Source organism: Motacilla alba, chromosome 27 (genome assembly GCF_015832195.1).
Source record: "Motacilla alba alba isolate MOTALB_02 chromosome 27, Motacilla_alba_V1.0_pri, whole genome shotgun sequence".
NCBI lineage: Eukaryota > Metazoa > Chordata > Aves > Passeriformes > Motacillidae > Motacilla > Motacilla alba.
The window spans coordinates 2,098,119-2,122,225 of record NC_052042.1 but is presented as its reverse complement, the minus strand read 5'-3'; the positions used below and the strand labels follow the sequence as shown (position 1 = coordinate 2,122,225).

The window sequence follows — 24,107 nt, the reverse complement described above, 5'->3', positions numbered from 1 at the left end:
CCGTGGGTGATGCAGCGTGAGACAGAGAGATGGTCTTGATGGTGGGCCAGCCCTGTGCAGCAGCGGGTCAGGTTTTGGTGTGTTCTTTGCACTGGTTTAGCCACACATTTGAAGCACAGAACAATATTGGCTGCTCTGAAGACAATGACCTCCAGCCCAGTCAGCGCCAGTACAGACTGGTGTAAGAGACTGAAAGACCACAGTGGCCTTAAACACTGTCAAGGCCACAGAATAAGATAAACCACTACAGTGGGAACTTGAGATAAGCCCAGAGAGAGGGATTTGCATCTGAAAGGTGATCATTCCAGGCCTGATCTGGGGAGCATCCTTGTTAACACATCCAGACAAAAATTCCCACTGTGGCAGACTGTGGGAAAGGAAGCAATTGCTTACACACATTCCTTCCCAAGCTATGAGAACTATCTACACCCTGAGGATACCCAGAACGTGGACTGTACAAAGGAGATACCACAGAAGAACAACTCGGGGACCACCAACACTGAGAAGACCAGTAGGAAAAACCAACAGGATGCTGATGCTGTTGGATCCATGGGGTGGTGATATCTTTCAACTTAAACTGTCTGTCTCTCGCTCTCTTCCTCTCTCTCAGCCTCCTCTATCTCCTATTTCTTTCTGTCTCTGCCTCGCATTTACCATTAAATAAAATTCATACCATTAACTTTGGCATTGGTCTCATCTGTACCTTAATTTGGGCAGAGGCACTTCTTAATAATCAGATCAAAACAACTGGTCCTCCATTCCATCTCCTGTTATACCCTGAGCTTCTCCTGGTTTGTGCCTGCCCCCAAAGAGTGGTGGCAGCCAGGCAAGACAAAGTGCCTTTCCTTCTCTCCTTTCTCTTCCTCTCTCCTCCTATCCACTTCCATGAGACTTTTGGGACTTCTGTCCTTCCAGGGCCCTCCACAACCCAGGCTTCTCAACCAATGTCAGCAGTGGCCACAGGCTCCTCTTGCAGAATGAGCACCAAGGCCAGGAGGGAGGTTTGGGCAAAGCTGGATCTGATGGTTGGGGATCAGCTGGTGAGTCGTGGCTTCGTTCCTCACCTGCAAGTTAAAGAGAGAGATTTTCAAGAGGATTTTGGGAGCATCCAAGGATTGATACTCACGGGCTCAATGTCCAGGTAGAAACCAGTGATGGCTGGTGTCCATCAGGAATCAATACAGGGATCAGTGTTTGTTAGTATGTTCATCAATGCCATAGATGGTGGGACTGAGTGGACACTCAACAAGTTTGTGAATGACACTGAGCTGAGCGTTGAGGAAAGTGTTTCAATTCAGAGGGATCTTGGCAGATTTGAGAATGGTCCCATGTGAAACCCAGGGACTTCCCCAAGGCCAGCACTGGAAGAGAAATGGTTTAGACCAGCCCTGCAGAGAAGGAACCAGAAATACCGGAGGTAGAAAATTTGGACATGAGCCAGCCATGTGTTCTTGACATCCAGAAATTCAATCATGTCCTGGTCTGCACAAACAGAAATACAGCCAGCAGGTCACCTCTGGTTAGACCCCACCTGGAACCCTGAATCCAGCCTGGAGTCCTTAATCCAAAGAAGGCATGGACCTGTTACAGCAGCTCCAGACAAGGGCTGCAGAAATGATCACAGGGATGCATTGCCCCTACCATGGAAAAAGGCTGAGGGACCTGAGTTTTTCAGGCAGGAGAAGAACAGGCTCTGGGGAGCCCTTATTGCAGCATTTCAACATGCCAAGGAGACGGATAAGGAAGTTGGAGAAAGACATGATATCAAGGCCTGCAGTGACTGGACAAGAAGCAACACTTTGAACTGAAGTAGGGTAGATGTTGATGGGACATAAGGAAGAAGTTGATGATGTGGTGGGAAATGGAAAATGGCATGGCCCATCATAGTTAGTGTTCAGGGTGATTTGTAGTGGAACTTTGAGTAACTGATAGAGTGGAACAGAACTGGTAGGAAGGGTTTGCCTGGCAAAACCTGGAACCTGTGTCCTTGCAGCAACACATTCACTGCTTGGTACTTCCAATGCAGTGCTCAGCTGACTGAGAGACAAAGAAAAAAGTGTGTGCTACTGAACTCCTTACAGAAATTCTATCCTCATGCAAAGAGGCAGAGAAACTCAGAACCCAGAGGGTCACTCAGTGCACACGGAGCACTCCCAATGCCAGCCTGTGGTGACAGCCAGTGCAAAACCAGCCCCAACAACACCCGCCCAGAAACACCCCTGGGACAACAGCTCTGCCTTGGGAGAGTGTCTGCAGGGCAAAGGATGACACAGAGGCACAGGCTGGGATGCAGCAGAATTTAATGAGTCAAAAGAGGGAGGAGAGGGGGATCCAGATGGAGGCCACACTGCAGGGAGCAGCTTCAGCAGGGGAAGCGCCTCGTGCCACAGAGGCCACTGCCCAAGCCAGACAGGCCAAAGCCCCCAGAGCTGATGGGCACTCCCTGGGAGCTGAGGATGCTGCCAACAGCAGCAGAGCTGGAGGATCCCACGGCGGTGTTCTGTGGGAAGGAGCTGAGGATGGGCCCGGGCAGGGTCACCACCACGGGCGAGGGCTGGATGAAGACGGTGGAGTCCTGGCACTGCCTGACACAGGGCTCATTGCAGCTGTTGGCCAGCGGGGTGGGGCCACAGGGCTGGCAGGGCCGGCACGGCGTGTAGCAGGACATGGCTTGGGGCTGCAGATGCACCTGAGAGAGAGGGCAAGAAAAAGTCATGAGGGGTTTTTGAAGAGCAACCTGTCACTGCACCATGAAGATACCCTATCAAGCCAAGATAGGAACAAGAGCTCGAGGTGTTGTTGGTGTTGATTGATGCCCACAGGCTTCTCCTTCCATTTAACCAAAGAAGTTCCCTGCCAAGAGCTGCGAAGCCCATGGTAATCCCACCTATTCCATCACTCACTTCAGTCAAGTTCCAAAATCTCCCTGTGCACACTTTCTGTTCCTGTCCATCTCCCATTATAAGCAGCCCTATGACCTGGCATAGAACAAAGGGGCAGGTATGTGCAGAAAATAGAAGGAGGGAGAATAGAAAGAGTGAGAAAAGTCTTCAGACTCACCTTGTTCTCAACAAGATGGAGCTGAAGGAGTGGATGTGAGAGTGAGGAGAAGGTGCTGCTTTTATACTGCTCCTGCACTGCCCCAGGCACACTGTCACTGCACTAGGGCAGCAATTTTCCAACAGAGTCATCACCAAAGCCAAATATCCTTCCTAACACCACAGGTTGTGCTTTTGTTTCTGTCAACGCTGCCATTTCATTTCCTCATTTCTGACATTCCTGCTCTGCCTCGCATGATCCTTTCATGTGCCACAATGAGAAGATACCCCACAAAGTGTCATGCCAGTGAGTGCAGAAAAACAGGAGGGGTCCTGAGCAGGCAGAAGTTGCCTTGGGACAGTGAAGTGCTGTTTGTAATTGCAGTGGGTGAGCTCCAAGTCAAGGATTGCCTGAGAAAAGCTAACCCACACAAGCAGACACATCCCTGGGCTTCATGTGACATGACCTCTCCTGGCATTAGCGCTTCCTCATGCCTCCTTTTTCCTGACACAAAGGCTGCCTCAGCCTGCAGCACAAATCAGCACCACTGCAGAAGCTGAAACATGCCCAGCTCCCGAGTGAATGAGGGCTGGAAGGACCCTGTGGTACCACATGCCTGGGGATGCTCGGGGAGGGGACGTGTTCAAGAAGGGCCCTGGGTGCAAACTCAGCTCTCAAACCACATCAAGCAGGGCTGCGCTTCCCTGCCCTGAAGACATGCAGGCTGCTGGGGAGCGTTCCAGGAGGGCAAGGGAATGCCTTCAGTAGGCAAATTTCCAGGGAGAGACTCTCTCTACCTGTGGGAAGTCTCAGTCTAATTTTGGCTTGGCCGTGTGTCAGCCTGGTGACGTGCTGTGAGCAGGCCCATGACCCACACTCTGCTCAATCCCCCTCCAGCAAGGGCAGCTCCACCCACGCCTCAGGAAAACCATCTCCAGTCTCTGCGCTGTTCCTTGTACAGAGCTCCAGGCAGCTCAAACAGACAGTGTGAACTTGTTGCCATCACTCCCACAGCTCAGGGGGCTTTCAGGACAATCAGCTAGTTTTGGAAAAGTGTCCTCGGCTACAGCTTGGGGCCAAGGAGTATGGTGATCCGGGGAAAATGGGGAGAACAAGGTATTTACTGATCCTCCACACACCCCTACAAGAGTGGAAAGGGACCCAACACCATGAGCATCTCCAGGAATCCCGGCGTTCAGGACAGCAAAGCTGTCTTCCCTCACAACTGCTGGTGGCACACATTGGTAACTCCACAATGCAGCCATGAGAGGGGACAACCTTGCTATAAAAACTGCCACACGAGGAGAAGACAGGCTTGGTGGGAGGGTATGTTCAGCTGCCGGCAAAGAGAGTAGAAAACAACCAGAGCATATTTGCCCAGATAGGTGTCAGCTGTCTGCACAGACCCTCCAGCACATGCAACTCATCTTCTGCATGTACTGATGTGTCACTGCCCTGAAAACCCTTGGGTCTTTCATCTCAGTGCTTGAAATAATCCTTGGAGGCCTATTGGACACGTCAGAAATGAGGAAATGAAATTAGCAGTGTTGGGGGAGACAAAAGCACAACCTGTGGCATCAGGGAGCATATTTTGCTTGGGAGGCGAGTCTGTAGGAAAATTACTGCCCTTGTGCAGTGCCTGTGGGCCTGGGGCAGGGCAGGAGCAGTATAAAAGCAGCACCTTCTCCTCGGTCTCTCATCCACTCCTTCAGCTCCATCTTGTTGTGAACAAGGTGAGTTTTGAAGACTTTCCTCTTGTCCTCTTCCTTATCCTCCTCCTTCTCCTCTCATGGTTTGTCTCTGCACATACGTCTCTCTGTCGTATTCTGGGGCCCCAAGAATGCTTACTCTGGTAGAAGAAAGGATGCAGACAGTGGGGAGAAGAAAAGGTTCAGGCTTTGTAGAGATGTCTCTGGAGCCAGGGGCTACGTGGTGTCCTCCCTGGGCCTGCAATTCTTGCCGTGTTCTTCTGAGGGAAAGGAGATGCCTGTGGGCTCCTGGTGAAGTCCTTTACAGATGAAGAAAAGGCACTCCCTCGTGTAGGGGGGTGACACATTACCCTTGAAACATCCCTGATGTCTTGATTTTCCCCCTTCTCTGTCTCACAGGTGCATCTGCAGCCCCAAGCCATGTCCTGCTACACGCCGTGCCGGCCCTGCCAGCCCTGTGGCCCCACCCCGCTGGCCAACAGCTGCAATGAGCCCTGTGTCAGGCAGTGCCAGGACTCCACCGTCTTCATCCAGCCCTCGCCCGTGGTGGTGACCCTGCCCGGGCCCATCCTCAGCTCCTTCCCACAGAACACCGCCGTGGGATCCTCCAGCTCTGCTGCTGTTGGCAGCATCCTCAGCTCTCAGGGAGTGCCCATCAACTCTGGGGGCTTTGGCCTGTCTGGCTTGGGCAGTGGCCTCTGTGGCTTCCCCTGCTGAAACTGTTCCACCCGGGAGTCTACACCTGGATCCCCCTCTCCTCCCTCTTTTGACTCATTAAATTCTGCTGCATCCCAGCCTGTGCCTCTGTGTCATCCTTTGCCCTGCAGACACTCTCCCAAGGCAGAGCTGTTGTCCCAGGGGTGTTTCTGGGCGGGTGTTGTTTGGGCTGGTTTTGCACTGGCTGTCTCCACAGGCTGGCATTGGGAGTGCTCCGTGTGCACTGAGTGACCCTCTGGGTTCTGAGTTTCCCTGTGTGCATGGATCTGAAAAGAATGATAAAATCCCAGAATGGGTTGGGTTGGAAAGGACCTGGGTTGGAATGGGTTGGGTTGCAATGGACTGGACTCATCCAGTTCCATCCCCTGTCATGGGCAGGAACACCTTCCACTATCCCAGATTGCTCCAAGCCCCTGGCCCTGAACACCTCCAGGGGCATCCACAGCTTCTCTGGGCACCCTATGCCAGGGCCTCACCACCCTTGCAGTAAAGGATTACTTCTTGATATACAGTCTAAATTTACTCTCCCTGTCAGTGTGAAGCCATTCCCCTTGTCCTGTCACTGCATATTCTTGTAAATAGTCTCTCTCCATCTTAACTCTAGATTCCCTTCAGGCACGGCAAGGCCACAACTCCATCAACCCAAAGCTTTTCCTCTCCAGGCTGAGCAACCCCAATTCTCCCAGCCTTTCTTCACAGCAGAGCTGCTCCATCCCTCTGATAATCCTGGCTTCCTCTGGACTCGCTCCAACAGCTTCACATCCTTCCTGTGCTGGAATCTCTGAGTTGGAGGCAGCCCTGCAGGTGTGGTCTCACCTGTGCATGGCAGAATCCCCTCCCTTGGCCTGCTGCCCAAGCTGGTTTGGATGCAGCCCAGGACACAGTTGGCTTTCTGGGCTGCCAGAGCACAGTTCTGTTTCATGGCAGGCCTATCATCCCACAGGCACCCCAAAGGCCTTCTTGGTAGAATAGAATAGAAGAGAAAAGGATAGAATAGAATAGAATGGAATAGAATAGAATAGAATAGAATAGAACAGATTTACCCTGCATAGTCCAGGGACAACCATGCACCTCTGTCCACTTTCAGCTGAACATTTGACACAAGTACTCAGCAGTGACTCCGTTACTGACAAGACAAAGGACCAGCTTCCCATCAGACACCAGGAGGTCCCATCCTAACCACGGGATTCCCAAAAGGAGGGACACAGTGCTGCCTTCCCACAGACCTGCGTTCCCATGGAATCACTGAATGGGTTTGATTGTGTTGCCCAGAAAGTCACATTTGTTACCCACTCCACAACAACTCAACACACTCGACAGGGACATTGATTATTTATGTCAGAGTTGCACAAGCCTGGGTGCTTGGTGGAATTCCCCAAATCAAGCATACCCACCAGACTTTTCATGCCATTATTTGTACTCAGAAGTTCAGAGTTAGAAGCTTTCCAAGTACAGCTCCCTATGGGGGTTGGTTGCTGAGTTCCATACTAGCTACACAACCCCAGCTCAATTCTACACATGCTCAGGGAAAGGCTCTTTACCTGGCCACGGGGTCTTTTTGACCCGTAGGTGTGACTTTCAGTATTGCAATGAACATAATTCAGCTATAGGACACATGGACCTTGAATATTCTGCCTGGTTAGCAATGTATACATAGGCACATATCAACATCTTGATTTAACACATCCTTAAAAACTTCTTTTTCCACTGATGTCCCTGAGTCAGAGATGCTAACTGCAATCTGCTCCACTGGCACACAACATCTTGATTTATTACTGCTGTGCCTTAGGGATGGGGTTCTCCAATTTAATAGTCCTGCTAAAAAAAAAAAACAAACAACAAAATCCACCCCAACACTGGCTTCCCCTTCCCCTCCAGTGAAAGGGACAAAAGTCAAAGATCAAAGGCTGAGATAAGAACAATTTACTGGCAACAGCAATGAGATAAGAAAACAAGCAGTAACAGCTACAATATTGATACCATAAGCTGTGAGACAGAGAAATTATTTACAGGAAAGTGAAACAATTTCAGATGGTTTCAACCCCCTCCCCCCAGGCTTTTTCCCACTGGAAGGAACAGCCTTCTTCCTGGAAGCAAGAGAGAATAAATATGGAAAGGACATGAGCTGGAATGATAACATGGAGGTCTTGCCATGCCCCTCCTGCTCACCTGGGCCAAACCATGACAATTACATCTTTAAGGCTTGTTAGTTCCCAGGTGTCCTTGACCAGGGGAGGCAGCTGCTGCCTGCTCCACTGGTTAGGGCTCCTTTCTTACTGAATTAGGCTGGAAAGTACAGAAAGGTCTTTGTCGTGGTTTGACAATGGTATTCTCCAGTTTAATGCTCCAAATAAAGCCATGTGCTGCTCTCACCCCTTCCCCTCCTTCTCCACTGTGGAGGGCTGGAGAGGAGAATTGGAGTCACAAAAAGCAAAGATCACCGGCTTAGAGGAGTACAATTTACTGGAAGCAGCAATTAGATGTCAGGAGAGAAAATTAGAAAATGGAGTTACCTAGTGCATCATTAAGAATATTTCAATAGAGCCTGTGTTAACACCCTGGGAACAACCATCCTCCATAATCCCTTCCACATCCAGCCCTGAGCAACACCTCTCTTTTTGGGCATGGTGGGAGAGGATCTGCAGGGGAATAAATGAGAGGAAACCATGGAGTGCGATGCAAAAGAACTTTAATGAGTCAAACCAGGAAAATCAGGTCACTACAAGGTGAGGTGCCAATGCAGAGAGCAGCAGGGGCAAACAACAGTCTGTTGTTTTCCAAGGTGTATTTTCCAAGCAGGTGCCCACAAAGGGCTGGAGCCAGCAGGTGCTCCCCAGGATGGCTGTGTGGGACTCACAGCCCCGGGGAGCACAAGGGAGCAAGGACACAGGAGGGAAAGCAGAGAGTGGCAGGGGACAGAGGCAGGGATGGGCTGTGCTTGCCAAGAGCCCAGGCTGGCCCTGTCCCTCTGCAGGGGCTGCTGGGGTTGCTCAGCCCCTCCGGAAGCCACAAGCCGATGCTGCGTGCCCAGGGCGGCTCCATCCTGGGAGTGCCTGGGTTCCTGCCCCAGGGCCAGCGCCAGCAGCTTCAGCAGGGGAGGCACCTCGTGCCACAGAGGCCACTGCCCAAGCCAGACAGGCCAAAGCCCCCAGAGTTGATGGGCACTCCCTGAGAGCTGAGGATGCTGCCAACAGCAGCAGAGCTGGAGGATCCCACGGCGGTGTTCTGTGGGAAGGAGCTGAGGATGGGCCCGGGCAGGGTCACCAGCACAGCAGGCGGCTCAATGACAACAGTGGAGTCCTGGCACTGCCTGACACAGGGCTCATTGCAGCTGTTGGCCAGCGGGGTGGGGCCACAGGGCTGGCAGGGCCGGCACGGCGTGTAGCAGGACATGGCTTGGGGCTGCAGATGCACCTGTGAGACAGGGAAGGGGGAAGCAGAGCACAAGGAGTGGGTGAGGTTCAGCCTGTCACCCCAGCATGAGGGACCAAAGGCATGAACTGGAGACAAGCCCAGGAGCTGTACAGAGAGACCCACAGGCTTCTCCTTTCCTCACAAGGGCCCTGCCAAGAGCTACCCAAGGAAGATCCCTGTCTGGTCCATGGCTCTGGAAACACCTCTGACAAGCCCCAGCCTTTCCCCATGTTACACCTTCTGCCTCCTTCCCTCACCCATGGCAAGCATCCATAAAGGACCAAAAAGCATGTATAGACTGAGAAATCGCATGGGAGGAAGAGAAGGATGAGAAAAACCTTCAGACTCACCTTGTTCTCAAGGAGATGGAGGTGAGAGGAGTGGATGAGACAGTGAGGAGAAGGTGCTGCTTTTATACTGTTCCTGCACTGCCCCAGGCCCACAGGCACTGCACAAGGACAGCAATTTTCCTACAGACTCATCTCAAAGCAAAACATTCTACCCAGTGGCACAGATTGTGGTTTGGTTTTCATCTCTTCTGCCATTTCACTTCCCCATTTCTGAGATTCCCACTAAGTCATGGAGGCTTCTACCATGTAGTGGGATGAGAAGTACAAGGATTTCTTGTGCAGGAACACAATAGTGTGGGCAGGAATCAAGGCTCAAGTTGACCCATGTGGAGTTCTGTACTTCCGTACTGCCTGAGAGATGTGTTGACTCCTGGGACAGTGCCTTCTCTTCCCCCTCTTTTCACCCCATGATGCGCTTTGGCTGCAGCCTTTGCACCCTGACCTGGAGCACACACAAAGTCCTGCCACACATTGTCAATTCTGCGAACACCCCGAGCTGTGGCAGTGCTGCCAAACAAGTCAGGCTGAGGGCAATGGCCTTTGGCTGCCCGGAGCGGTGGGTCTGGGCTCAGCCCAGTGCTTGAAGATGGTTCTCCAGGGCCAGCATGGAGCTGCCCTTGCTGGAAGGGAATTCAGCCCTGCCTGGCACAAAGCCTGCAGACATCACGCACTCCTGCCTTGACCTCACACCAAAATTAGAGCGTGACTCTCCATGGGTCAGGAGAGTCTCTCCCTGGAAATTTGCCTACTGAAGGCATTCCCTTGCCCTCCTGGGACGCGTCCCAGCTGCCTGCATGTCTGCAGGGCAGGGAAGTGCATCTCTCCTTGGTGCACTTTGAAATCTGGTTTTGCATCCAGGGTGTTTCTGAGCACATCTCCTCCCTGAGCACTGCTTGTTGGATTTTGTAGTGATTTTCTCTATCACCTTTACAGATATCGAGACAAGTCTGACTGGCCTGTTGTCCCCTGACTCCTCTTTCATGCCTCTCTTGAAGACAAGACACTCACTGGCTTTCTTCCAGTTCTCAGGTGCATTCCGTGGTCGCTGTGACTTTCAGAGGGAGTTGAGAAAGGCTTTGTCCCAAAACCAGTGAACACATCACATCAATTCACACATACTCATTTCAGACCAGTGTGTTTCAATGTTCCCCCACTGGATTCTGTTCTGCTTGGGGAAATCTTTTCTGTTCCAGTTGTTCCAAGGAGTACCAGGAACTTCAGTTCCCAAGAGCAATTCCTGATGGTAAAGACCAAGGGCATGAACCTTTGAGGATGTCCACCTTTCCTGTACCCCCTGTCCTCAGGGAAGCTGCTGTGTTGAATCCTGGGGCTGCCTGTGTCCAAGGCTTCCTTAAGTGGTGGCCTGTCTGGACAAGACCTTCTTATTGCCCCTCCATGTGCTCTGCCTGATCCATCTCCAGGTGAGCTTTGGCTTTCCGAATGCCTGGCAAACATCCCCTGCAGAGCAAAGGGCATCAAGAGGAAGAGAGCAGAAGCATTGCCACAGCCTGGCTGCCTGGACATGCTGCAGCTTGTGACCCTTGCAGAGAACAGAGAGAGAGGGAAAAGAGAGAAGCAAGTGAAATGTCCATAAAAAGCTGATTGTTTGGATGCCCTCTGGCATGTGCAGTGCGAGAGAGGGAGCCTTCCTACAAGGGGTACTGCAAAGAGTTGCTTTTCATTGCCCTAAACCAACATTCCCTGCCTTATCCAGCACTTGGGTCATGTGCCCTTGCTGACATGGCTCTGCCTGGGATATCCTTTGCTTGTCATCACAGAACATGAAAGGATCCTGCAATGCAGGGCAGGAATGTTGCAAATGAGGAAATGAAATGGCAGTGTAGATGGAAACAAAATGTGAATCCATGCCACTATGTGGGATATTTTCCTTTGAAGATGACTGTATTGAAAAATTACCACCCTTGTGCAGGACTGTGGGCCTGGGGCAATGCAAGAGCTGTATAAAAGGAGGCTCCTCTCCCCACTCTCCCATTCACTCCCCTCACCTCCATCTCCTTGGAACAAGGTGAGTTTGAAGCCTATTCTCCCTTTTCTCTTTCTCTGGGGTTTCTCAGCTTTCTTACCTGTGACTTTGTCCCATATGAGATCTTGAAGATGCTCTTTGTGAGAGGAGAATAAGAGTGGGAGGTGTGTGTTGGGTCTTGGCTGAAGTATTGCCCCAGTTTAGGGCTGGTTTGGGAAATCCCTGGGCTTGATCACTTGGTGGGGTTTGTGTGAGGGGAAGAGCCCACGTGCCTCCAGAAACAGCCTTCAGCTCTCATTCCCAGCTCATTCTGTGGCTCCCTCATGATGAGGTAACAGCTGGATCCTTACAGATTCCCTGTGATTTCCTTCCCTTCCCTCTCTGCCAGGTGCATCTGCAGCCCCAAGCCATGTCCTGCTACACGCCGTGCCGGCCCTGCCAGCCCTGTGGCCCCACCCCGCTGGCCAACAGCTGCAATGAGCCCTGTGTCAGGCAGTGCCAGGACTCCACTGTTGTCATTGAGCCGCCTGCTGTGCTGGTGACCCTGCCCGGGCCCATCCTCAGCTCCTTCCCACAGAACACCGCCGTGGGATCCTCCACCTCTGCTGCTGTTGGCAGCATCCTCAGCTCTCAGGGAGTGCCCATCAGCTCTGGGGGCTTTGGCCTCTCAGGCTTGGGCAGTGGCCTCTGTGGCTTCCCCTGCTGAAACTGTTCCACCTGGGAGTCTACTTCTGGATCCCCCTCTCCTCCCTCTTTTGACACAATAAATTCTGCTGCATCCCAGCCTGTGCCTCTGTGTCATCCTTTGCCCTGCAGACACTCTCCCAAGGCAGAGCTGTTGTCCCAGGGGTGTTTCTGGGCGGGTGTTGTTGGGGCTGGTTTTGCACTGGCTGTCTCCACAGGCTGGCATTGGGAGTGCTCCGTGTGCACTGAGTGACCCTCTGGGGTCTGAGTTTCTCTGCCTCTTTGCATGAGGATAGAATTTCCCTACATTGTCCAGGGACAAACATCCATTCTGCACTTCTTTTCCTTTTCCATTCTCAGCTCAACACTGTGACACAAGTACTGAGCAGTGAATGTGTTACTGCCCAGATGGAGGTACTGGATTCCCATCAGACTCCAGCAGATCCCATGGATCTGAATGGTTTCTGAAAGGGAGGGGCAGAGTGCATTGCCTGCCTTCTCACAGACCCCTGTTATCATGGGAGCACAGAATGGGTTTTGTTGGAATAGATTGCTAAGGATCCTTTAGTCCCACCCTCCCACCATGGACAGTGTCTCAGCTCCACCTTGCCTATTCCAGTTTAAAACTCCTGCCCCTTGTCCAATCGCTTGATAAAATGTCTCTCTCCAACTTCCTTGCACTACCCCTTGATGTACTGAAAGGCTGCAATAAGGTCTCCCTGATCCTGCTCTTCTCTTGACTGAAAAACTTCAACTGCTCCCGCTGCCCTTCAGAGCAGGGGTGATGCATCCATGTCACCATTCTCTGCAGGGCAGCTCCCCTTCCATCCACCCCACAGTCCCTATTGATTTCTGAGGTTGCCCCAAGGCAGTGTCAGGACTTTGCACTTGGCTTTGTTGAAGTTCCCGAGTTCCATGTGGGACCATTCCTCAAGTCTGTCAAGATCCCTGTGGGTTTACACCCTCCCATCTAGAGTAGCTCTTGCTCCCCTCAGCTTCAGGTCATTGCTGAGGGTCACAAATCATTAAGGTTGGAAAAGACCTCCAAGACCATCACCTTGACAAGATACTGTCACCATGATATTTTTATGAAAATCCTTTGCTAGGATTTTTCTCCTATTCAAGCTGAGAAGCCTCAGAAGGGAAATGTAAACAAAAACTATCTGATGGCTGTGGAATATGGTCTGGAGTTTGTTTATCAACAGGTGCATCTTGGATTGGTCTCACATGAATTGTTTCTACTTAATGACCAACCATGGTCCAGCTGTGTCAACACTCTGAGAGTCACGGGTTTTTGTTATTCATTCCTTTCCATTCCCTTCCAGCCTTCTGATGAATCCTTTCTCTCTATTCTTTTAGTATAGCATTTTAATATAATATATATCCTAATAGAATAAATCAGCCTTCTGAAGCAGGGATTCAAGATTCTCGTCTCTTCCCTCGTCCTGGGACCCCTCGAACACAGCCACAAGATACCCCTATGGCAAATAAAGCACATGACAAAGTGCCACGAGGGTGCACCCAATCCCATTGGCCATGTCACTGATGCTCACAGACACCCAGGGCTGGCTGCAGCAGCCTGGGCTGTGCAAGCAGGAGTGGAACCAGGAGCTGTGGATGCTGCTCTGCTCAGCCCTCACCTGCTGCCCTCCCCTGTGTGGGAATTGAATTCAGGAATTCTCAAAGCCTGACTGAAGGCTCACATAGTGTGCATCTGTTGATGGACATTGCTGGGAGAGAAACGGAGCTAGAAACAAGTTTCAAAGGATGGCCTTGCAAATAAAACAAAATAGTTTAGAGAAATGGAGCTATGAAAGATGCATTGTATAACGATGCACCAGGGGTAATTTTAGGTGATTGGCTTTAAGGCATTTACAGCATGGTGTGACAAAAGCTGACAGGCCAAGAAACACTTACAATCTAATGTTATTAGGAAATAGTTGCCTTCTGTTTATAATAGTGTCAATTAAAACATATGTATTTTCTCACCCTTCTCATGAGACTGAACATAGAATAAATGTTGTTAAAATGCCTCTCAGTTGCCCCATCTCTGGGTCAGAAAAGAGCATAATCCAACACCCCCATATTGGGCACAGGCTGTAATGCAAGGACCACCAGGACCAAGGGGACTGAGCTTACTGCAGGGTGGCCGGGATGGTGAGGAGATCAGAGCACTTGACTTAGGCAGAGGATCTGCTGAGCATGGAGACAAGAATGGTTTGGTCAGAGACAGAAAATCATCCTTGGAGTAGACAGGGCCAGTGAAGAGGATTGGTTCTTTCTGTCCATCTGCAGACTGTGACACCCTGAAGCCTGAAGGGATAATGACTCCAGTCATTCCCCCGTTTGTGGAGACCAGGGTGCTTTGGTGAAGCGGGAGCAGTGAGCTCTGGATGTGTAATGGCCAACCTCTGATCTAGTCAGACAGAGGGTGAATGATGGGCTTTGAAGGAGATAGGAGGTGGGTGCTGGTGCCTCTTGGCACTCTAAGCTGCCCTCCCTTGCACAGGCCTTGCTGGGTTGTGGGGCTCCCTCTCTTCCCCACGGGAAGCAGCAGGACTTTCACGTGTGGCCTGACAGAGTTCATCTCTGCTGATGGGCCAGAATGGGCCAAAAGCAAAGCAGCTCTGCTGGCTGTGATGGGCAGCTGTGTTGTCTTAGAAGGTGTCAAGGGCTCCTGAAGGGTCCCATGATCCACAGCATTACATGACCCAGTGTGAAGCTCCCCTCTTCAAGGGAAGAACCTGGGTGTCCCCACCTGAAACTGAGTGAATGTAATCCAAATAGATTTTATGATCTGTGGATTTTCCCAGGGATTTTCCCGCACCACTTCCTTGACACTTCCCCCACCACCTGACAGGTCTAATCTGGGACCACTTTGTCCAGGACTGTGCAGCAACCAAGGCTCATCACATGGCCTATGGCTGGAGAGATCTTCACAATCTTGCCCCTTATCTCTCTTCCTTCCTTTTGCCTTATGCATGTCTCTGGGTGATGTGCTGGCATTTTCATCTTGCACTGCTTTCATGTTGTTGTATTGCTTTAGAGAATAAGAGCCAAAATGGCTACAGATGTGTTTTCCTGTCCAATCAGGACAATGAACCCTCTGTGTGTACTTACAAACACCAATCACTCAGTGTTGGTTGTCCCTAATCAATCTCAAACGATGCATGAACAACAACCTGGGGTACTCCTCACCTTCTACAGTGGCTCCTGACACAGACACACGTGTTATGACACATGGAGAAGGAGAGAAAGCACCAGTGTTGTAATAAAGAACATTCAACTCTTGCATCTTAAAAAGCACCCAAATGCCTTTTCCGAAATCTGTCACACAGAACCATCCCTGAGCAACACCTCCCTCCCTGGGAATCTTGGGAGACCGACCAGAGGATGACACAGATGCACGGGCTGGGATGCAATAGAAATTTAATAATGAGTCAAACGATGAGAACAAGGTCACTGTGAGTGGAGGCCTCAGTGCAGAGAGCAGCAGGGTCAGCTGAGAATCTCCATCACATGGCTGTGGCAGAGATCCCAGCAGGTGTCCACCTGCCTGATGCAGAGAGGGAGCAGGGCCAGCAGGTGCTCCCCAGGATGGCTGTGTGGGACTCACAGCCCTGGGGAGCACAGGGGAACAAGGACACAGGAGGGAAAGCAGAGAGTGGCAGGGGACAGAGGCAGGGATGGGCTGTGCTTGCCAAGAGCCCAGGCTGGGCCTGTCCCTCTGCAGGGGCTGCTGGGGTTGCTCAGCCCCTCCGGAAGCCACAAGCCGATGCTGCGTGCCCAGGGCGGCTCCATCCTGGGAGTGCCTGGGTTCCTGCCCCAGGGCCAGCGCCAGCAGCTTCAGCAGGGGAGGCACCTCGTGCCACAGAGGCCACTGCCCAAGCCAGACAGGCCAAAGCCCCCAGAGCTGATGGGCACTCCCTGGGAGCTGAGGATGCTGCCAACAGCAGCAGAGCTGGAGGATCCCACGGCGGTGTTCTGTGGGAAGGAGCTGAGGATGGGCCCGGGCAGGGTCACCAGCACAGCAGGCGGCTCAATGACAACAGTGGAGTCCTGGCACTGCCTGACACAGGGCTCATTGCAGCTGTTGGCCAGCGGGGTGGGGCCACAGGGCTGGCAGGGCCGGCACGGCGTGTAGCAGGACATGGCTTGGGGCTGCAGATGCACCTGTGAGACAGGGAATAGCTGAGAAAGGGCTATGTCAGAGCAGTCTGTTGGCACACCATGATGGAGAAAAGCAGAGACAGAGAAAGCAGCAGGAGGCTGCTTAGAGAGGCCTGACAGCCTCACTGTTTGCTCAGGTCCCCAAGAATCTCCTTATGAGGGACCAAGCCCAGGGATTTCCACACCTAGGCCAGAACTCAGGAGACATCTCAGACCAAACCCAACCTCTCTCCATGCCAAACTTCTGCCTCTTCCCTCTCCCACAACAAGCAATTCTCAAATATCCACATGGACTTTAAGCAGAGAATGTGTTCAGAAAGCGTAAAGGAAGAAGGAAAGAAAGGGCTTCAGACTCACCTTGATCCCAAGGAGATGGAGGTGAGAGGAGCGATTGAGGGAGCGAGGAGAAGGTCCCCCTTTTATACTGCTCCTGCAGTGCCCCAGGCCTACAGGCACTGCACAAGGACAGTAATTTTCCAACACATTCACCTGCAAAGCAAAATATCCGCCCTAACGCCACACGTTGTGGTTTGATTTCCATCAAGGCTGCCAATTCATTTCCTCATTTCTGACATGCTTGCTCTGTGCTGCAGCTCCTTTCACGTGTGCCACACGAGGCCCGAGCACCCCCGGGGTCAGAGCGTGTCTGTGCAGGCACAGGATGTGCCCCCGTGCCCCAGGGTCCCGTGCAGGCAGGGCATGTTGGCTCGGGCAGTGCCCTGCCACTGTTGGCAGCTGCCTCTGCAGGCACAGCCCCAGCTCTGCCCCAAAGAGCAGCAGAGCACCCAAAGGCTCCTCTCCTGGCAGCACCTCCTGCCTGCTGCTCTCTCCTCCCTCTCCCCTCACTCCAGCGCCCACTGGACACTGCTTCTCCAGGCAAATGCTTTCCCCTCCCTTCCTCTTGATGCAGATTGTTTGGCAGGCTGAGTGTTCCAGGGCTGGGCTTGGAAAGCCAAAGCCCACCTGGAGCTGAATCAGGAAAGCTGGTGGTGGGAAAGAGGAAGATCATCCCCACAGGGCAACAGCAAAAGGGAGGCTTGAGCCAAGGCTGCCTGGGGACAGGGGTTACAGGAAAGGGGAAAGTTCTTCAGGGCTTTGGGTCTTGATCTTCATTTTAGTGTCACAGGATCAACCTCCTGATATTCCTCAGAAATAGGGGTAGGGAAAACCTCCCCACAGCAGAGGAGAAGGAGCAGTTGTGGGAGCATTTAGCCTGGACCAATGTAAGTGTGTGACCTGGCGATGGGCACATGAGTGTTGCTGTCCAAGAAAGCACCTCTGAGCTCCCTTTGGGAGGTGCCAGCAGTGAGGGAATGCAGCTGAGGACAGAGAGAAAGAGATGGTCAGCGAGGATACAAGTTGCAATGTACAGAGCCTGGACTTCAAACATGCCAACTCTTCCACTCACTCAGGTATCTGGCAGGTCAGATGTGCCTTCACAGACACCTATGAAGAGCAAAAGAGATCAGAAAAGCTGGCAGCATCTTAGGGGCACCCTGTGGTTCAATAAACATGAAAAATCAAGGCAAAACACAGGAAAACAGAAGGAGACGCTGATGGAGGGACAGAATGGACACAAGGACTCATCTTCCTGGTCAAAGACACGTGGCTGTGGAGGGAAGCGCTCCTGGAGGCTCAGGAGCTGAAAGCAGGGGTTTCAGAGAACAATGCCCCACTGCTATGGGGTCAAAGGTTTCAACATCCTGGGGTCCAAAGCTTCTGCAGGGCATTGGGACTTTGCAGTGCTCCAAATGCCTCCTCAGCCTAGAGAACAACCCGGCACCATTGGAGAGGGAAGGAAAGCTCCTCCATTTCCCCACATGGGAGAGCTTTGGGCAAACTGCAGTGCCACATGCCTGGGGATGCTCAGGGAGGGGATGGGCTCAGAAATGCCCTGGGTACAAAACCTGCTCTCAAAATACACCAAGGACTGATGCACTTCCCTGCCCTGCAGACATGCAGGCAGCTGGGACGCGTCCCAGGAGGGCAGGGGAATGCCTTCAGTAGGCAAATTTCCAGGGAGAGACTCTCCCTACCAGTGGCAAGTCACGCTCTAGTTTTGGCTTGGCTCTGTGTCAGCCTTTTGGTGTGAGGCCAAGCCAGGAGGGTGAGATGTCTGCAGGGCTGCCCAAGGCAGGGCTGAGTCCCCCTCCAGCAAGGGCAGCTCCATGCTGGCCTGGGAAAAGGGATGCTTGGCAGCTCCCTCACAGGTCACACGTGCTCTCAGTACTGACAGCATGTATTGGAAAAGTGGCCTGTGCTTGTGTGTCATCCAGGTCAGGCTCCACATTGTGCAGCCAAAGGGCATCGTGGGTGAGGAGAGAGGGAGGAACAAGGAACAGTCCAGACACCCAACCCCTCCCCGCATATTGAGGAGCAACTGAATGGCACAGGGCTCTGTTTGACACTTGATTCCTGCCAGTGATCAGAGAATTAATGAATCACACAATCAGAAGGATTGGTAAAGACCTCCAAGACCATTGAGCCCAGCCATTACTCACGTGTTCCTGCAAGAAAAATCATTTGGCTTCTCATCCCTTAACATGAAAGGGATCTTCATGACCTAGTGGGGATGTCAGAGACGTGGAAATTAAATTACAGCATTGATGTAAACCAAAAAACTCCCTGTGGCATTTTAGAGAATATTTTGCTTTGGAGATGAGTCTGTAGGAAAATTGTTGCCCTCTGCACTTACTGTGAGCCTGGGGCGGTGCAGGAGCAGTATAAAAGCAGCACCTTCTCCTCACTCTCACATCCACTCTTCCTCTCTCCAGCTCCTTGGGAATAAGGTGAGTTTGGTGCATTTCTCCTCCTCCTTGTCCTCCTCTGAATACATTTCTAAGCACACAACTTGTCTTCAGCTGGGCACTGCGGCTCCTTGCCATGGGTGAGGGAAGGAGGCAGAAGGTGAGGCATAGACAGACACTGGGGCTTGGATGAGATATCTCCTGAGCTATTGGCGAGTTGCAGATCTCTGTGGACTTTGTCGTGATTTGGGGAGCTGAGAGAAACTGGGTCATCCTCCTGTTGGGGTGACAGGCTGATCCTCACCCACTCCTTGTGCTCTGCTTCCCCCTTCCCTGTCTCACAGGTGCATCTGCAGCCCCAAGCCATGTCCTGCTACACGCCGTGCCGGCCCTGCCAGCCCTGTGGCCCCACCCCGCTGGCCAACAGCTGCAATGAGCCCTGTGTCAGGCAGTGCCAGGACTCCACTGTTGTCATTGAGCCGCCTGCTGTGCTGGTGACCCTGCCCGGGCCCATCCTCAGCTCCTTCCCACAGAACACCGCCGTGGGATCCTCCACCTCTGCTGCTGTTGGCAGCATCCTCAGCTCCCAGGGAGTGCCCATCAGCTCTGGGGGCTTTGGCCTGTCTGGCTTGGGCAGTGGCCTCTGTGGCACGAGGTGCCTCCCCTGCTGAAGCTGCTGGCGCTGGCCCTGGGGCAGGAACCCAGGCACTCCCAGGATGGAGCCGCCCTGGGCACGCAGCATCGGCTTGTGGCTTCCGGAGGGGCTGAGCAACCCCAGCAGCCCCTGCAGAGGGACAGGCCCAGCCTGGGCTCTTGGCAAGCACAGCCCATCCCTGCCTCTGTCCCCTGCCACTCTCTGCTTTCCCTCCTGTGTCCTTGCTCCCTTGTGCTCCCCGGGGCTGTGAGTCCCACACAGCCATCCTGGGGAGCACCTGCTGGCTCCACCCCTTTGTGGGCACCTGCTTGGAAAACACACCTTGGAAAACAACAGACTGTTGTTTGCCCCTGCTGCTCTCTGCATTGGCACCTCACCTTGTAGTGACCTGATTTTCCTGGTTTGACTCATTAAAGTTCTTTTGCATCGCACTCCATGGTTTCCTCTCATTTATTCCCCTGCAGATCCTCTCCCACCATGCCCAAAAAGAGAGGTGTTGCTCAGGGCTGGATGTGGAAGGGATTATGGAGGATGGTTGTTCACAGGGTGTTAACACAGGCTCTATTTAAATGTTCTCAATGATGCACTAGGTAACTCCATTTTCTAATTTTTTCTACTGACATCTAATTGCTGCTTCCAGTAAATTGTACTCCTCTAAGCCGGTGATCTTTGCTTTTTGTGACTCCAATTCTCCTCTCCAGCCCTCCACAGTGGAGAAGGAGGGGAAGGGGTGAGAGCAGCACATGGCTTTATTTGGAGCATTAAACTGGAGAATACCACTGTCAAACCACGACAAAGACCTTTCTGTACTTTCCAGCCTAATTCAGTAAGAAAGGAGCCCTAACCAGTGGAGCAGGCAGCAGCTGCCTCCCCTAGTCAAGGACACCTGGGAACTAACAAGCCTTAAAGATGTAATTGTCATGGTTTGGCCCAGGTGAGCAGGAGGGGCATGGCAAGACCTCCATGTTATCATTCCAGCTCATGTCCTTTCCATATTTATTCTCTCTTGCTTCCAGGAAGAAGGCTGTTCCTTCCAGTGGGAAGAAGCCTGGGGGGGGGGGGGGAGAAACCATCTGAAATTGTTTCACTTTCCTGTAAATAATTTCTCTGTCTCACAGCTTATGGTATCAATATTGTAGCTGTTACTGCTTGTTTTCTTATCTCATTGCTGTTTCCAGTAAATTGTTCTTATCTCAGCCTTTGATCTTTGACTTTTGTCCCTTTCACTGGAGGGGAAGGGGAGGCCAGTGTTGGGGTGGATTTTGTTGGTTTTTTTTATCAGGACTATTAAATTGGAGAACCCCATCCCTAAGGCACAGCAGTAATAAATCAAGATGTTGTGTGCCAGTGGAGCAGATTGCAGTTAGCATCTCTGACTCAGGGACATCAGTGGAAAAAGAAGTTTTTAAGGATGTGGTAAATCAAGATGTTGATGTGTGCCTATGTATACATTGCTAACCAGGCAGAATATTCAAGGTCCATGTATCCTATAGCTGAATTATGTTCATTGCAATACTGAAAGTCACACCTATGGGTCAAAAAGACCCCGTGGCCAGGTAAAGAGCCTTTCCCTGAGCATGTGTAGAATTGAGCTGGGGTTGTGTAGCTAGTATGGAACTCAGCAACCAACCTCCATAGGGAGCTGTACTTGGAAAGCTTCTAACTCTGAACTTCTGAGTACAAATAATGGCATGAAAAGTCTGGTGGGTATGCTTGATTTGGGGAATTCCACCAAGCACCCAGGCTTGTGCAACTCTGACATAAATAATCAATGTCCCTGTCGAGCGTGTGGTTATTGAGTTGTTGTGGAGTGGGTAACAAATGTGACTTTCTGGGCAACACAACCAAACCCATTCAGTGATTCCATGGGAACGCAGGTCTGTGAGAAGGCAGCCAGTGTCCCTCCTTTTGGGAATCCCATGGTTAGGATGGGACCTCCTGGTGTCTGATGGGAAGCTGGTCCTTTGTCTTGTCAGTAACTGAGTCACTGCTGAGTACTTGTGTCAAATGTTCAGCTGAAAGTGGACAGAGGTGCATGGTTGTCCCTGCACTATGCAGGGTAAATCTGTTCTATTCTATTCTATTCTATTCCATTCTATTTTATTCTATCCTTTTCTCTTCGATTCTATTCTACCAAGAAGGCCTTTGGGGTGCCTGTGGGATGATAGGCCTGCCATGAAACAGAACTGTGCTCTGGCAGCCCAGAAAGCCAACTGTGTCCTGGGCTGCATCCAAACCAGCTTGGGCAGCAGGACAAGGGAGGGGATTCTGCCATGCACAGGTGAGACCACACCTGCAGGGCTGCCTCCAACTCAGAGATTCCAGCACAGGAAGGATGTGAAGCTGTTGGAGCGAGTCCAGAGGAAGCCAGGATTATCAGAGGGATGGAGCAGCTCTGCTGTGAAGAAAGGCTGGGAGAACTGGGGTGCTCAGCCTGGAGAGGAAAAGCTTTGGGTTGATGGAGTTGTGGCCTTGCCGTGCCTGAAGGGATTCTAGAGTTAAGATGGAGAGAGACTATTTACAAGAATATGCAGTGACAGGACAAGGGGAATGGCTTCACACTGACAGAGAGAGTAAATTTAGACTGTATATCAAGAAGTAATCCTTTACTGCAAGGGTGGTGAGGCCCTGGCATAGGGTGCCCAGAGAAGCTGTGGCTGCCCCTGGATCCCTGGAGGTGTTCAGGGCCAGGGGCTTGGAGCAATCTGGGATAGTGGAAGGTGTCCCTGCCCATGACAGGGGATGGAACTGGATGAGTCCAGTCCATTGCAACCCAACCCATTCCAACCCAGGTCCTTTCCAACTCAACCCATTCTGGGATTTTATCATTCTTTTCAGATCCATGCACACAGGGAAACTCAGAACCCAGAGGGTCACTCCGTGCACACGGAGCACTCCCAATGCCAGCCTGTGGAGACAGCCAGTGCAAAACCAGCCCCAACAACACCCGCCCAGAAACACCCCTGGGACAACAGCTCTGCCTTGGGAGAGTGTCTGCAGGGCAAAGGATGACACAGAGGCACAGGCTGGGATGCAGCAGAATTTAATGAGTCAAAAGAGGGAGGAGAGGGGGATCCAGGTGGAGACTCCCAGGTGGAACAGTTTCAGCACGGGAAGCCACAGAGGCCACTGCCCAAGCCTGAGAGGCCAAAGCCCCCAGAGTTGATGGGCACTCCCTGAGAGCTGAGGATGCTGCCAACAGCAGCAGAGGTGGAGGATCCCACGGCGGTGTTCTGTGGGAAGGAGCTGAGGATGGGCCCGGGCAGGGTCACCACCACGGGCGAGGGCTGGATGAAGACATGGGAGTCCTGGCACTGCCTGACACAGGGCTCATTGCAGCTGTTGGCCAGCGGGGTGGGGCCACAGGGCTGGCAGGGCCGGCACGGCGTGTAGCAGGACATGGCTTGGGGCTGCAGATGCACCTGGCAGAGAGGGAAGGGAAGGAAATCACAGGGAATCTGTAAGGATCCAACTGTTACCTCATCATGAGGGAGCCACAGAATGAGCTGGGAATGAGAGCTGAAGGCTGTTTCTGGAGGCACGTGGGCTCTTCCCCTCACACAAACCCCACCAAGAGATCAAGCCCAGGGATTTCCCAAACCAGCCCTAAACTGGGGCAATACTTCAGCCAAGACCCAACACACACCTCCCACTCCTATTCTCCTCTCACAAAGAGCATCTGCAAGATCTCACATGGGACAAAGTCACAGGTATCTGCTGAGAAATCCCAGAGAAAGAGAAAATGGAGAATAGGCTTCAAACTCACCTTGTTCCAAGGAGATGGAGGTGAGGGGAGTGAATGGGAGAGTGGGGAGAGGAGCCTCCTTTTATACAGCTCTTGCATTGCCCCAGGCCCACAGTCCTGCACAAGGGTGGTAATTTTTCAACACAGTCATCTTCAAAGGAAAATACCCCACACAGTGGCATGGATTCACATTTGTTTCCATCTACACTGCCATTTCATTTCCTCATTTCCAACATTCCTGCCCTGCATTGCAGGATCCTTTCATGTTCTGTGATGAGAAGCAAAGGATATCCCAGGCAGAGCCATGTCAGCAAGGGCACATGACCCAAGTGCTGGATAAGGCAGGGAATGTTGGTTTAGGGCAATGAAAAGCAACTCTTTGCAGTACCCCTTGTAGGAAGGCTCCCTCTCTCGCACTGCACATGCCAGAGGGCATCCAAACAATCAGCTTTTTATGGACATTTCACTTGCTTCTCTCTTTTCCCTCTCTCTCTGTTCTCTGCAAGGGTCACAAGCTGCAGCATGTCCAGGCAGCCAGGCTGTGGCAATGTTTCTGCTCTCTTCCTCTTGATGCCCTTTGCTCTGCAGGGGATGTTTGCCAGGTATTCGGAAAGCCAAAGCTCACCTGGAGATGGATCAGGCAGAGCACATGGAGGGGCAATAAGAAGGTCTTGTCCAGACAGGGCACCACTTAAGGAAGCCTTGGACACAGGCAGCCCCAGGATTCAACACAGCAGCTTCCCTGAGGACAGAGGGTACAGGAAAGGTGGACATCCTCAAAGGTTCATGCCCTTGGTCTTTACCATCAGGAATTGCTCTTGGGAACTGAAGTTCCTGGTACTCCTTGGAACAACTGGAACAGAAAAGATTTCCCCAAGCAGAACAGAATCCAA

The 24,107-nt window shown here is 52.1% G+C and overlaps 7 protein-coding genes across 7 annotated transcripts; 3 read left to right on the top strand and 4 right to left on the bottom strand.

Moving 5' to 3' along the window:
• Nucleotides 1–2,362: 2,362 nt before the first annotated feature.
• LOC119712246 (feather keratin 1-like) lies at nt 2,363–8,902 on the bottom strand. Its single transcript, XM_038163277.1, has 2 exons — nt 8,880–8,902; nt 2,363–2,689 (listed from the first exon to the last, which is right to left on the bottom strand). The coding sequence occupies exon 2, from the start codon at nt 2,666–2,668 to the stop codon at nt 2,363–2,365; it is 306 nt and encodes a 101-aa protein (XP_038019205.1). The 5' UTR covers nt 2,669–2,689; nt 8,880–8,902.
• On the top strand, nt 4,764–5,480 carry LOC119712248 (feather keratin Cos1-2-like). Its single transcript, XM_038163279.1, has 2 exons — nt 4,764–4,772; nt 5,148–5,480. The coding sequence occupies exon 2, from the start codon at nt 5,169–5,171 to the stop codon at nt 5,463–5,465; it is 297 nt and encodes a 98-aa protein (XP_038019207.1). The 5' UTR covers nt 4,764–4,772; nt 5,148–5,168; the 3' UTR covers nt 5,466–5,480.
• Nucleotides 8,356–16,137, bottom strand: LOC119712245 (feather keratin 1-like). The gene is made up of 2 exons (XM_038163276.1): nt 16,071–16,137; nt 8,356–8,879 (listed from the first exon to the last, which is right to left on the bottom strand). Exon 2 carries the CDS (start codon nt 8,856–8,858, stop codon nt 8,553–8,555), a length of 306 nt encoding a protein of 101 aa, XP_038019204.1. The 5' UTR covers nt 8,859–8,879; nt 16,071–16,137; the 3' UTR covers nt 8,356–8,552.
• On the top strand, nt 11,623–11,919 carry LOC119712010 (feather keratin Cos1-1/Cos1-3/Cos2-1-like). The gene has a single exon (XM_038162810.1). It carries the CDS (start codon nt 11,623–11,625, stop codon nt 11,917–11,919), a length of 297 nt encoding a protein of 98 aa, XP_038018738.1.
• LOC119712244 (feather keratin 1-like) lies at nt 15,625–16,137 on the bottom strand. Its single transcript, XM_038163273.1, has one exon. It carries the CDS (start codon nt 16,047–16,049, stop codon nt 15,744–15,746), a length of 306 nt encoding a protein of 101 aa, XP_038019201.1. The 5' UTR covers nt 16,050–16,137; the 3' UTR covers nt 15,625–15,743.
• A 1,269-nt stretch (nt 16,138–17,406) lies between these two features.
• On the top strand, nt 17,407–19,604 carry LOC119712009 (feather keratin 1-like). The gene is made up of 3 exons (XM_038162809.1): nt 17,407–17,490; nt 18,707–18,856; nt 19,159–19,604. The coding sequence occupies exons 1-3, from the start codon at nt 17,407–17,409 to the stop codon at nt 19,483–19,485; spliced, it is 561 nt and encodes a 186-aa protein (XP_038018737.1). The 3' UTR covers nt 19,486–19,604.
• A 2,969-nt stretch (nt 19,605–22,573) lies between these two features.
• On the bottom strand, nt 22,574–22,870 carry LOC119712247 (feather keratin 1-like). The gene has a single exon (XM_038163278.1). The coding sequence runs from the start codon at nt 22,868–22,870 to the stop codon at nt 22,574–22,576; it is 297 nt and encodes a 98-aa protein (XP_038019206.1).
• Between the last annotated feature and the right edge of the window lie 1,237 nt (nt 22,871–24,107).